General features: G+C 39.6%; 1 protein-coding gene across 6 annotated transcripts in view; it reads right to left on the bottom strand.

Annotated features, from left to right (window-relative positions):
* TCF12 (transcription factor 12) overlaps window positions 1-14,200 on the bottom strand; it is a 108,413-nt gene that overhangs the window by 72,077 nt on the left and 22,136 nt on the right. For all 6 annotated transcript variants that reach the window (XM_063314499.1, XM_063314501.1, XM_063314503.1 and 3 more), the window contains 3 exons: window positions 10,707-10,780; window positions 9,374-9,442; window positions 1,562-1,664 (listed from right to left, as the gene is read on the bottom strand). In XM_063314499.1, the coding sequence (XP_063170569.1) occupies window positions 1,562-1,664; window positions 9,374-9,442; window positions 10,707-10,780 (246 nt within the window). The remainder of the gene's footprint in view (window positions 1-1,561; window positions 1,665-9,373; window positions 9,443-10,706; window positions 10,781-14,200) is intronic.

The following is a 14,200-nucleotide window of genomic DNA, read 5'->3' as shown; positions in this document are numbered from 1 at the left end:
TAAGGAATCCTAAAACACAAAGCTCTGCAACATATGCCCTCTCATATGATCTCAATGCACGGAGGAGGAGGATTCAAATACAGACTACTGCTGCCGAAAGAGAACATGGAAGGCAACACGTGAAAGATACTCTTAGGTGCCCACTCCTATGCCAAAGCTAGGTTCATTCAATAGGCTAAGTCATAGCTTGTTTAACCATAGTTTATCCGTAAACCCAATTGGTTTACAGGAACTCTACATCAAAATGAAGCAAGCCACATCACGATTTTGCAGAATGTGCAAAATCCAAAGTTACTTCAACTGCAACAGCTAAAATTATTTCTAATCCTATTAAACAAAGTAGGTAAAGGTAAAGGTTTCCCTTGACGTCAAGTCCAGTCGAATCCGACTCTAGGGGGCGGTGCTCATCTCCGTTTCTAAGCCTTGGAGCCGGCGTTGTCATAGACACTTCCGGGTCATGTGGCCAGCATGACTCACGGAACGCCGTTACCTTCCCGCCGAAGCGGTACCTATTGATCTACTCACATTTGCATGTTTTCGAACTGCTAGGTGAGCAGGAGCTGGGACGAGCAACGGGAGCTCACCACTGGAATTATTCATTCATAAGAAATAAAAATTAAGATGGAGCCCTTATTAAAAAACAGGGTGAAGAACATGAAGGATTCAGAACTAGCTTAAAGGAAGTTAAAGTCTGATTTTAAAATATTTACTTATTAAACAAATTTAATTGGCTGCTCAACTCACACACAGTAACTCTGGATGGCTTACAGAATTAAAATAAGAAAACTGTAATACAGTCTGCGTGGACTAAGGGTGAGCATAGGAATCATATTCAGATCGAATCTAGCATGTTAGCAAATGGCCTGATTCAATTTGGATTGAAACATAACTTTTGGTTTAGTTTTGAGGGCAGTATCTAAGTGATTAGCATTTCCCATTAGCTAACAAACAGCTGCAGAGGTGGCTGCAGAGTAAAAAAATTTACAAATTAGCATGAAATGTGGCGGTACTATAGCAAAAAGTGGCCGTCTGCCTCTTCCGCAGAATTCTAAGAAACAATAACGTCAGTGATTTTGTCCCTAATACTCTTGAGTACTCAAGTCTCTACCTCTCTTTATCGAATCGAAACAGTGCACGCTGAAACCACACATTTTTTAAAAGCTAACGATGTCCATTGATGTTTCTGATTTGTCCTTGCAGCCAATTTCCTTTCCAGTGACCCAAACCATATCCACCCAATTCCCCTGCCCTATGTCTCCGCTGGAGCATCCCTTTGTTCTCTGCTGTCCCACAACCATCAAATTATCCACCCAACTTCTCCACTAGGGCGCATCTTCTTTCCCCTGCTGTCATTTGACAGCTACATGCCCTTTCCCTCCCCTGCTCTGGAGAAGCCCACACTGAATATGCATGCTTGGCGTCCTGGTATGGACCAAACTCTAATGTCTCAGTCTTGGTACTGACTGCTTGCTCCTGCCTGATTGTATCCCTATCATTAATCTAGAAGGAAGGAAGGAAAGCCATTTTGTAGGAAGCAATTCAGAAAAGAATTCCTACTTACCTATCAGATTTGAATTCAGGAAAGGAGTTGGAGATAATCCTTCATTGGGTCCTAATCGATTATCACTCAAATGATCACCATAGGAAGGAGTATCTGTAAAACCCTGTGGGTAAAAAACAGTATTTAAGCTATTATTTTGCAGCTCTACTTATTAAGTTCAAATAAACTTTCCCCAATTAAAACATGGATATACAGTAGGTCATTTTTCCTGAAGTTGGATTTTAAATTTAGACCTCACAGAGAATATACATGAGCTGAAATTACCATTTTTAAACTTCCATCATACTATAAAGACCACAGATTTATTTTTCATAAGTGAACTGAATTTCAAGGGATGGGGCTCCAATATGTTCCATAAAACAACTGCAAATTTAGTGATTTTTAATTATGCCATTGGGAGCTTGCAGCCCCTTAAGCTGAACGTTAATTCTTACGGGGGCAGGGTCTCGACTGGTGGGCATGTGCGTGTAGAGGCAGCTCAGAGATTTCCAGTTATGGCCACACTGATACTAATCTAGAGCGCACAAGGCTGCTCCCAGTTCTCCCGGCAGCAATTCCAGGGAGACAATGCCATCTGAACACAGCCAAAGACCTTGTCATGCGGCATGTAACAGTATTGTTCACAATAATCTTTCGTTACCTGCACCCCTCCTTTTGTCCGCTCCCCTTCCAGTATAGCAGAAGCAGGCCCACTCAAACAATCCAAGGTACACATCAAATACGTTCTGTGCAATGGTGCTGGGGGACCCAGAGGCCTACAGCTAAGACTCTGTGCCATTGTTGTTGAGGATACCGAGGGCTCCACCTTACCGCCATGCTGCCTGGTATCTATGTGAAACTGTGTAACAAGGTCATTTGGTGGTTTGGAGTGTTTTGTCAACCGTTCTTCAATCCAACTGAGTCAGATTCAAGCAATATGCTTGAAGAACCTTTAATTAGAGGTTCATATGACTGTGGTGACACTTTTAAAAAAAAATCTCTTTAGGCTCCCTCCCAGCTAGTATTATTTGGAGATGGACAACTTGGCCATAATAAGTCATATGCTAGCAACTTCTAATTGGGACTACCTTATCACATTAACTAGCCTGAATGTATTACTCGTCTGTTTTAAAGATGGATACAGGAACAATTTCTCTGTGTATTAGTATCATCTGGCTACACCACCTTTGAAATTCCAAACCTTCAACAAGCCCACACAGAATGCCATCCAGTAACCTACTGATTTTGTTTCAAATATATGCATCTTGTATCAATATTTGGTTAGACAGTGTTGTTCAGACTCAAGACAGAAAAACTGAACACGCAAGAGCAGGAAAAGTGACAAATTATTCTATTATTGCATCTATTCCGTTCCTACTTTATTAGAAAACAAAATACTTTTTCTAGGGAAAATATCTGAGGGAGGGGGTAAGAAACAAAGGAGAAGTCTACTATTAATAATTATCAGTATCTTCGCAGAAACCTTCATTTCACTTGTTTGAAATTCTTTGTACCAAAAAATGTAAAGGAACATCTAAGAGAAGATGCAAAAGAGAGAATTGCTCTGACCTCCAAAACAAGAAATCACCAGAATCCCAGAGGACTAGAAACCTCAATCACTAAACATTTATCATTTTCCAGATTGGGGCTTGCACTGAAGGTGACATTAATGGGACTGAAACAGGTCTCTCTATCTTTGCAGTTGTGCTGTCAGTTCAATCACAAGGCCAGCAACTAAGGATCTTTTTTTAAATAACAATTTTATTAAATATTATAGTTAAATGGATAAAAACTAATACAAACTACAAAAAACAAAAGAAAAATAAAAAATAGAAAGTACAGAAAAAAATATACAGTAGTTAGAAAAATAAAAAAGTAAAAAATAGCAGAGGAAAACAAATATAGAAAGAAGTAACTTCCCCCTTCGTCACAAGTATAAACAATTTTAACAACCTAACCCTTCCTTTAAAATACAGCAAAAAATCTCTTCGTCCCGTTTCTCTTATCTATAAACAGACCCTTACAGCCTCATCATTCAGTCCTGGCCAGCAAAAGTTCATTAAGGGTTGCCAGAAAATAACAACATATCTATTTTAACCTTGATCAAATAAACCCATTTTATATTCCTTCCTTTTACTTTTAACAATCTTGTTCTTTAATCCCTTCAAATAATGCCCTAGAGCTTGTTTTCTTTTTTTTGTCTCTTCTCCCAAAATCCTTCTGAACTTTAATGGATCTCTTTTGTAGATCCAATATAAGAAAGTTATCCAAATCACTCTTTCGGTTTGCCCCTTGCACATCCCTTTCAATTATTAAGACATCAGCCGGTTTCATTTGTATATCCAGCATAACATCTTTTTCTATATCCCTCTTGCAGCCCATCATTTTCAAATCCACTTTCCCATCAGTCTCAGTCCTGCCCAACAAACCCTGTTCCTCTTCTCCAGCAACCCTTAAAAGCCATCTACCTATCTACAATAGCAGACACTTTTTGGGTTAACGTCTGGATCCACTGCTCACAAATATCCTCAAATACATCCGGTATTAAAAGTATTTTGCTCCATTCTGTGTCAGTAAGTCAAATTTAAGTTTTCTTCTCCTTTAACTGTAATCTTTAGTTCCCTCTAGTGTCTAATGTTCAAATTCCCATCCTATCATGTTTGCTTTCAAGAATTCAAAACAGCAGCATTTTCCCACGGGAAGGATTCCCACGACCAATTTCAAAATCTTACTTCAAATCCATCTGGACCCCCAGTCCGTTTATAACTTTCCAAAATCAACGTTTTAATCACCCTTTTGCCACATTTCAGAAAAAAGATTTTTTTATGTCCTTAAACTTATCTTTTAATATTTTTTCATTAAGGATTAAAGGGAACTCACCCAGTGTCTCCTGTAAAACTTGTCAATCGAAAAACAATGAATGTGCAATTTCCAAAAGTGATTAAGAAATAAGGCTTGGCAGAACTTTGTGTCCATAAGGCTACATTGCGGCTGTGAGCTTAGATGGAAATCCTTTGACTCCCAGTCACTCAACTCACGAGCCAGCTGCAGAAACCTCAGTTCCTACAGTTTACTCATGAGGAGCAGCTGTCTGGAGTACAAGTAGGCAATCTCATGATCTTTCCTTTATCTGGAGAGATGTGGCTGGTCAGAAACTGCCATCTGGCCGCCGATCTCATTTCAATGCCACCTCCGCTCCCTCGGAGATGTCTAGTTCACCATGAGTCCTCACCGGAATGCCAGCAACTAATGTTGCTGTCAAAACCCTACAACTGCTCATGGATGCATGTCACAACTTCCTGCTATGCTTGTCTTTATATTTACCTGGCAGGCCCAGAAGATTCCTCCACTTTATCCACTTCAGAATCAGCAATACATATATGACAAGCACTCAGGAAAAATCATTATGACATTGGTACTTGCTTATGCTTCAGCAAAGGATCGTTACCTTGTCGTGGTGCTGGAGCTTGAGCACCTCAATGATGCCATGAGCTAAACCGTGAAGGGCCACCCAAGACGGGAAGGTCATGACAGAGAGGTCAGACTAAATGCGATCCCTGGGGAAGGTAATGGCAACCCACCCCAGTATTCTTGCCGTGAAAACTAAATGGATCAGTACAACCAGAGATATGTCGGTATACCATCGGAAGATGAGACCCCCAGGTCGTAAGATGGTCAAAATGCTACTGGGGAGGAACAGAGGATGAGCTCAACTAGCCCCAGACGTGATGACGCAGCTAGCTCAAAGCCGAAAGGACGGCTAGCGGCCGACGGTGCTGGTGGTGAACGGCGAATCCGATGTTCTAAGGATCAACACACCATCGGAACCTGGAATGTAAGATCTATGAGCCAGGGCAAATTGGATGTGGTTATTGGTGAGATGTCAAGATTAAAGATAGACATTCTGGGCGTCAGTGAACTGAAATGGACTGGAATGGGCCACTTCACATCAAATGACCACCAGATCTACTACTGTGGACAAGAGGACCACAGAAGAAATGGAGTAGCCTTCATAATTAATAGTAAAGTGGCTAAAGCAGTGCTTGGATACAACCCAAAAAACGACAGAATGATCTCAATTCGAATTCAGGGCAAGCCATCTAACATCACAGTGATCCAAATATACGCCCCAACCACAAATGCTGAAGAAGCTGAAGTAGAGCAGTTCTATGAGGATCTGCAGCACCTACTGGACAACACGCCTAAAAGAGATGTTATTTTCATCACAGGAGACTGGAATGCTAAGGTGGGCAGTCAAATGACACCTCGAATTACAGGAAAGTATGGCCTGGGAGAACAAAATGAAGCAGGACATAGGCTGATAGAATTTTGCCAAGACAATTCGCTCTGCATAACAAACACTCTCTTCCAACAACCTAAGAGACGGCTTTATACATGGACTTCACCAGATGGACAACACCGAAATCAGATTGATTACATCCTTTGCAGCCAAAGGTGGCGGACATCTGTAGTCGGTAAAAACAAGGCCTGGAGCTGACTGTAGTTCAGATCACGAACTTCTTCTTGCACAATTTAGGATGAGACTAAAGAGATTAGGGAAGACCCACAGATCAGCTAGATATGAGCTCACTAATATTCCTAAGGAATATGCAGTGGAGGTGAGCAATCGATTTAAGGGACTGGACTTAGTAGATAGGGTCCCGGAAGAACTCTGGAGAGAAGTTGGCAGCATTGTTCAGGAGGCGGCAACAAAATACATCCCAAAGAAAGAGAAAACCAAGAAGGCAAAATGGCTGTCTGCTGAGACATTAGAAGTAGCCCAAGAAAGAAGGAAAGCAAAAGGCAACAGTGATAGGGGGAGATATGCCCAATTAAATGCAAAATTCCAGAGGTTAGCCAGAAGAGATAAGGAATTATTTTTAAACAAGCAATGCGCGGAAGTGGAAGAAGACAATAGAATAGGAAGGACAAGAGACCTCTTCCAGAAAATTAGAAACATTGGAGGTAAATTCCAGGCAAAAATGGGTATGATCAAAAACAAAGATGGCAAGGACCTAACAGAAGAAGAAGAGATCAAGAAAAGGTGGCAAGAATATACAGAAGACCTGTATAGGAAGGATAACAATATCGGGGATAGCTTTGACGGTGTGGTCAGTGAGCTAGAGCCAGACATCCTGAAGAGTGAGGTTGAGTGGGCCTTAAGAAGCATTGCTAATAACAAGGCAGCAGGAGACGACGGCATCCCAGCTGAACTGTTCAAAATCTTGCAAGATGATGCTGTCAAGGTAATGCATGCTATATGCCAGCAAATTTGGAAAACACAAGAATGGCCATCAGATTGGAAAAAATCAACTTATATCCCCATACCAAAAAAGGGAAACACTAAAGAATGTTCAAACTATCGAACAGTGGCACTCATTTCACATGCCAGTAAGGTAATGCTCAAGATCCTGCAAGGTAGACTTCAGCAATTCATGGAGCGAGAATTGCCAGATGTACAAGCTGGGTTTAGAAAAGGCAGAGGAACTAGAGACCAAATTGCCAATATCCGCTGGATAATGGAAAAAGCCAGGGAGTTTCAGAAAAACATCTATTTCTGTTTTATTGACTATTCTAAAGCCTTTGACTGTGTGGACCATAACAAATTGTGGCAAGTTCTTAGTGGTATGGGGATACCAAGTCATCTTGTCTGCCTCCTGAAGAATCTGTATAACGACCAAGTAGCAACAGTAAGAACAGACCACGGAACAACGGACTGGTTTAAGATTGGGAAAGGAGTACGGCAGGGCTGTATACTCTCACCCTACCTATTCAACTTGTATGCAGAACACATCATGCGACAAGCTGGGCTTGAGGAATTCAAGGCTGGAGTTAAAATCTCTGGAAGAAACATTAACAATCTCAGATATGCAGATGATACCACTTTGATGGCTGAAAGCGAAGAGGAACTGAGGAGCCTTATGATGAAGGTGAAAGAAGAAAGTGCAAAAGCTGGCTTGCAGCTAAACCTGAAGAAAACCAAGATTATGGCAACCAGCTTGATTGATAACTGGCAAATAGAGGGAGAAAATGTAGAAGCAGTGAAAGACTTTGTATTCCTAGGTGCGAAGATTACTGCAGATGCTGACTGCAGTCAGGAAATCAGAAGACGCTTAATCCTTGGGAGAAGAGCAATGACAAATCTCGATAAAATAGTTAAGAGCAGAAACATCACACTGACAACAAAGGCCCGCATAGTTAAAGCAATGGTGTTCCCTGTAGTAACATATGGCTGTGAGAGCTGGACCATAAGGAAGGCTGAGCGAAGGAAGATCGATGCTTTTGAACTGTGGTGTTGGAGGAAAATTCTGAGAGTGCCTTGGACTGCAAGAAGATCCAACCAGTCCATCCTCCAGGAAATAAAGCCAGACTGCTCACTTGAGGGAATGATATTAAAGGCAAAACTGAAATACTTTGGCCACATAATGAGAAGACAGGACACCCTGGAGAAGATGCTAATGCTAGGGAGAGTGGAAGGCAAAAGGAAGAGGGGCCGACCAAGGGCAAGATGGATGGATGATATTCTAGAGGTGACGGACTCGTCCCTGGGGGAGCTGGGGGTGTTGACGACCGACAGGAAGCTCTGGCGTGGGCTGGTCCATGAAGTCACGAAGAGTCGGAAGCGACTAAACGAATAAACAACAAAACTTGCTTATGACCATAAGGGTGTCCTCTAGCAACTATGACCTGGTCCCGTCTGACAGGTAGCATGGAGCAGCAGCTGCCCAGAAAATGAGGTCACAGTATATAGTTTCTTTTATGTTCAAACCCAGCACAATGTTTTAAGAAGAAAATATTTTGCACAGAACGCATCTATAATTTGCAGTCTTTGGGTGGCTTCCTATATAACTAATGTGATAGTTTTGGAGTAATAGAACACATCCCTAATTTTCATCATTTAAAAAAAAAGAAATGGACAGTTATACTCAGTTTTTGGAAGCTCTTCTGGAGACCATTAGATAGTATGCTGTCATCACCTTGATTAGTAGTAATCCTTTATTAGCAGTAATAATATCACTAATTAATATCAATAGCAGTATGCATATTTATTATGTAAATTGGTTGACTCCATCTGTTATGTTTTATCCTATATTTTTATGTTGGATGTTTTAATTGTTGATTCTATATTGCAGATGTTTTGCTGTTGATTGTTACTAAAAACACTGTAAGTCTGTAATTAATTGTCATATAAATGTAATCAATTAATACCTGCCTATTACTCCATCTATCTAATCCAGGACTATCCCATCTCTAAAAGCAGACATTTCAGGAATCCAAGCATGAACTGCTCTCACTGACCATTACCTGTCCTTCCCTCTTCAGCCAGCAAGACTTCCAGTCACCTACATAAAACTTTGCCTGGATTCATCTTGACTGCCCCAATACTGCAGGGCCAGATGTTCTGCATGCCAAATTAATGCACAATTCCTGAATTGGGCCCTTCCCCTGTGCCTACCCTATCTGAGTCTGCCCCTTGACTAAAATAGAACCTTCTCCATTAGACCAGCTGGTCAAAAGGAAGGCAGAAAGGGAAGCAACTGCTGCAGCCATTAAGATGTTTCTCCTCTGCAAGTAGCAGGGTTAGCTAAGCACTTAATGGAGCCACAATAAGCAACATCTGCAGCAAGGGACAAAATGGTCAACAGGCCTCTCTCTCTAGCAGGATTCTCTCACATATGTACTAGTACTGGGTGCTATTTCTTCATTCTACTGATTTGCTAGGCAACCTGTAGAGTCAGGAAAGTTTTCCATTTGACATTTCAGGGAGAGGGAGAGGGAGAGAGTAAAAATATAAAGGAAGAGAATCACACACACACAAGCAGCAAATCCCACCTCCTCATGTTTCAGCTTCTCCAATGCTGTTGAGATATCTGAGTTTTTTCCAAGAAGGCTGCCATTTTCCTGTAAGAGAAAAAACACTTAGGATGACCAACCAACCTTTACATTTCTAAATGAACAAAGATAACCATAATCAGAAGAAAACCAAAACCAACTAATAGGCTGGTCAGTGGCCTGTTTTGGCGAGTACCTCATATCATGAATAACTGTACAAATTATTTTGGCAATATACTTGGTGCTCTCAGAGAAACTAGTGATCTGAAGCACCCATGCAGCCTAAGACCCATGCTGTCCTGATGTACAGTTATAGCTCCTAAGGCCTTCTATGATTAAGCATGTGGTGACTTGTTTACAACCAGCTTATCTCAAAAAGTACTTGCTAACCTTTAGGAAAAGAGTATATGAACTCTCATGAAAAATAAAAAAGTCATAATCAGGGCTTGATGCTGTAGTGTTGGCCACAAATATCGAAAGTGCAGCTGGGATTCCCCTTGTGTTAGCTAGCTAGGGAGACGTTACAATTCTTGTTATCAGAGTACCCTTCAAGAGAGTTAAGCTTGTCATTTTTTGTCTGAACCTTCTGAAACACATTCTACAAGAAGGCTGATGAACCTCTAGTCCAAAAGATACCACTGAATTAAAATTTCCTAGTATTCCTGATAATTAATCATAGTAATTGAGGCTGTTGGGAATTGTAATTCAAAAACATCTGGAGGGGCACTGGTCCCTACTTTCTTCCATCCTTCATAGGCTTGTGCTCAGTTAAACTAACAATTTAAAATCATTTAACCCTAGTAGTGAAAACTGTTGTCTTGTTGAACACGACGCAAACTATTTCAAACAAGCATGCTAGATTACTGACTTCCATACAAGGATTAATTCTATGGCTTTACTAGACTTGTATAAATAGAACATAATGGCAATAAGCAAGTTCGCCATTTTGTCATTAAATATAGCAGAGTGATCCATCAATAAGCTCTTTCAGTGAAACCCTAACATCTGTATTTTGGTTGGGGCACGTACGTTTTGATGGAAGAGGAAAATATTTTCACGAGAAAATGGGGGGAAGCTGAGGGATGGCCCTCTTTGCCCAGCGATGAACTCTTGATTCAAGCCTCTCAGCCCCAAACCTGTGCAGCTGCTGTAACACCTTTTTCAGATCTGTTCACAAGTGTCCCTATCCTGTACCTCACCTGGTGATTAATTATTCATGTTAGGAAGTAACTGAGAGTTGTCCATTAAAAGCACTCTAAGACAAATACATGTTCAAGAAAGTGCTCAAATACTGGACATTCCTGTAATCAACACAGTTAAATTACACTCTTACCCTTGTAGGTTCATATGAAGGATTTGACTGACCACTTGTTCCCCAAGACATCGCCCCTGCTCGTTCTTCCATACCTATCAGTGGAAAGAAAGCACATGCCATATAATAAAATGCAAAGATCAGGGGAAATCATGAGCTGCAATTATGCTCAACTCTCAATCTCCTGAAAGCACCCAAAAGATTCCCCAGGGAAGCTTTCTTCTGACTATTCACACCCAATCTAGATGGCAACATACATTAAGTGAGGATGTATTCTCACAAAATTTGTTTTAAGCTTAGTTACACTGAATCACATTTGCCTGTTGATGACTACTAAGCCAGTTTGTGAAGCTACTCTTTGTACATATTTCCTTTCAATCCATCAGCCACCTAGTAATATCTGTGATCTTGCATATTTCATAGTCTAGCCTGGTTGCAAATCATTCACAAATGTTATAAAACTCAATACTTCCTTGTTCTCTTCTCTGTCAAATGCTTTTTGGAAGTAAAAAAACATTTAGTGGTGGGACTGTGCCGATTCATCTTTAACTAGCTTGTTGTTTTGCATGCTTCCTAGGGCTCTGCAACATCTTTGAACTGAATTCCAAAGAGGTGCCTCAGAGCAAGTGAGAACATGAATGACACACTTTAAATCAGGGACGTTCTTCCCTAGGATGCAAGGCAGCTGCAGAATTCTGGGAAAAGGCATGGCTTCTTTAAAGAAGAGGAGTTGCAGACAAGTGCTGCATGTTAGCCCCATGGGCTCTGAAATACCATTCTGGAAAAAACATCCAAAGTCCTGCACAGCCTTATTGCTTTTGACAGCACTTTCCAATATACTAAGAACGAAACTACAAGACAGGAATTCTCTGGATCTACATTCATCATATTTTAAAAAATAGTGTTCAGTTGCTTCACTTTCAAGCTCCATAAAGGAGGCTGATTTTACGCCTGGTAACTATTAGTAACTTTTATTCTTCCTCTAACTTGCCTGGATACATAACAGGACCCTTGTGGGTAAAAAGGATCTAACACCTATGCTAAAATTTATATAAAATTGGTACAAAATCTTATGTCAATGAATTACTTTTTTCCAAGAGAAAAATGTGACACAACAAATGACTTGGTTTTGAGAATCCTCTTTATACAGTAATACTGTATGCAGGACATACTCAAAAAGCACAAAGAAATGTAATTCGTTGAGTGAGAAACACAACTCTGTAAGTTACAAAAGCAATGGAATCCCACCATATGATCACAGTAGCATGTTATCATTATACAAGGCCAATTTTCCAAAACATTTCCCAGAGCCAAAGTCCATTACAACTTTGCCACATTTTGCAGCTGACAATGATGTAGCGATTTTATTGTACTTGGTCCAAGAAGTGAGGAAATGTAGTGGCTGGCACCAACAAAGACAGAAGTCATCCTTGGCATATCAGATTCTTTTCTCCCAAAGACAAGGCAAAATGACCACCACAGCGAACACAAAGATCTTTGCTATTCAGTGCAAAGAAAGAAAACAATACATTTTAAAAGGCTTGCAAAACCTATGTATAGACTTGATTAAATACACTGTATAGAGAAAAAAATAGTGCTAAAATTAGTATCTGTAGCTTGTATAGATGCAAGCAAGATTCCACTAGGAGAGACATTCCATCAAGCATGTTTCTAATACTAAATGTATTAATATTAGTATGACTGCCTTTCTTCCTTGTGTGAACAAAATGCAATACAAGGAAAGCCAAGCTCTTGGGTATGGAGATCATCACATAGAAAAACTGTGGGTATTGTGACAAGAATTATCAGGAGCCCGGTAGCACTTTAATGCATTTAATGCAATTTTAGTCAGAAAAGGTGCCACCAGCCTCCTGATTTTTTGCCACCACAGACTAACATGGCTCTCTTTGCTATGCTTCTATGTCGTTAATATCTGTTTCTTGTGTATTTATATCTTGTATGTTTATTGTAGATGGTTTCTTATGTACGTTATCTGTAAACCTCCCAGAGTCTGTAGTGATTTGGAGGTATATACATGTAATTAATACTAATAATAATTTTTCTTGCCATAATTTGTGAATTTACAGAACTGTTTATGAACAGGCAAACTGCCACTATTGGCAGAAGAAGGAAAGTGACCAGAACAAGCAAGATGACACTAATAGCCTACACGCTACTGGGACATAAATGGGAAGATGATAATTCCTATAGTTATTTAGTTAATTACAGTCAAAGATGAAATGAGATTTTGCCCAAGTCATTTCTATTATTCATCAACATTAGTACAAAACTGTATCATTCAAAGAGTACAAAATCAAAGCAAAGTAACACAAGAAAAGTCTAAGAATGGGTTTTCTGTGACCAGGATTTGAAGACAACTAATTGTTTCTCTGGAGATTGCCAAATCTTACAAGAAAAGTTATGGAACTACTGATCTTGGCCTTCTGAAGCTTTTTTGGAAGAAGAAAATGCTTCCAAATTCCATTAACCAGAAGATTTCCCAGTATAATAAACTGTTTCTCATTTATGTTTGGGAAAACACAGGACCAACAAGTTTTGCTACAAGGGAAAATTCTAAGTAAAAATAATTTTATTTTCCTAAGCTTTTAACCTAACTTAATAATTATATATGTTCTAAAAGTTTGCATTGTAAATTACCTTGCATACATTTATATTAAAGAGCAGCATAGTAATTCTTAAAATAAAAATAAAAATATTTGTATACAGTACGATTAAAATCACACAAAAAGCATTTTTGTTAATTAAAGCAATGTATCTTTCTGAGTTTCCAGAATACAGCAATTTTGGAAAGGGGGAGATTAAAAGATGCTAGGAATGCTTACAAATTGAACACAGTGGATCTTCCAGGTTGCCATGATTAGTGTATCAGAACAAAAGCTATAACAACAAAGAATGCTAGCAAGAACAGAGGAATGAAGGCTTTCCTTGAGAAAAGATAGTGCTATTTAATTCTCCCATAAATTATTAAATAAGGAAGCTAACAGCTGACTAAGGAAGACAAATTTTGTGAGAAGTTACAACTCTACACTTCAATGTGGTAAAGAACAAATGCAGTTAACAGAGCCAACAATGGACATATGACTGAATTTACAAAGCAGTGTGACAAAATGTTCTAAATTGTTTACATTGTAAACTCAGAAGATACAGATTTCAGGTAGAAAGTCAATTCCATATTGCATTATTATAATATTCTTATCTATTTAAATGTATTATAAATTTAAATACAAAACAAAAAGCAGTTAAAAACATACACTTAGTTGTGTTACAGCTAACTTATAAACATGAAGGAGTACTCTACTGTATTGCTGTATCATATTCTTTTCAAGTGGTCTTCAAGAGTCAGAAACCTTACTCGATCAAGTCACAGATCAAGGCTGCTATCAAGGCATTAGAGAAATACATGCAGTCCTAGGCCTCAGGTTTGTGTCTCTTTTTCAAAGTTAAAAAAAAGCAAACAAACCCTTTTACAACAGTTCACAAGTTAGATTACAAGC

This window comes from Candoia aspera, chromosome 13, assembly GCF_035149785.1.
Source record: "Candoia aspera isolate rCanAsp1 chromosome 13, rCanAsp1.hap2, whole genome shotgun sequence".
NCBI classification, from domain to species: domain Eukaryota; kingdom Metazoa; phylum Chordata; class Lepidosauria; order Squamata; family Boidae; genus Candoia; species Candoia aspera.
Note: the sequence above shows the minus strand (reverse complement) of the source record. Positions and strands in the feature narration are given on the sequence as shown.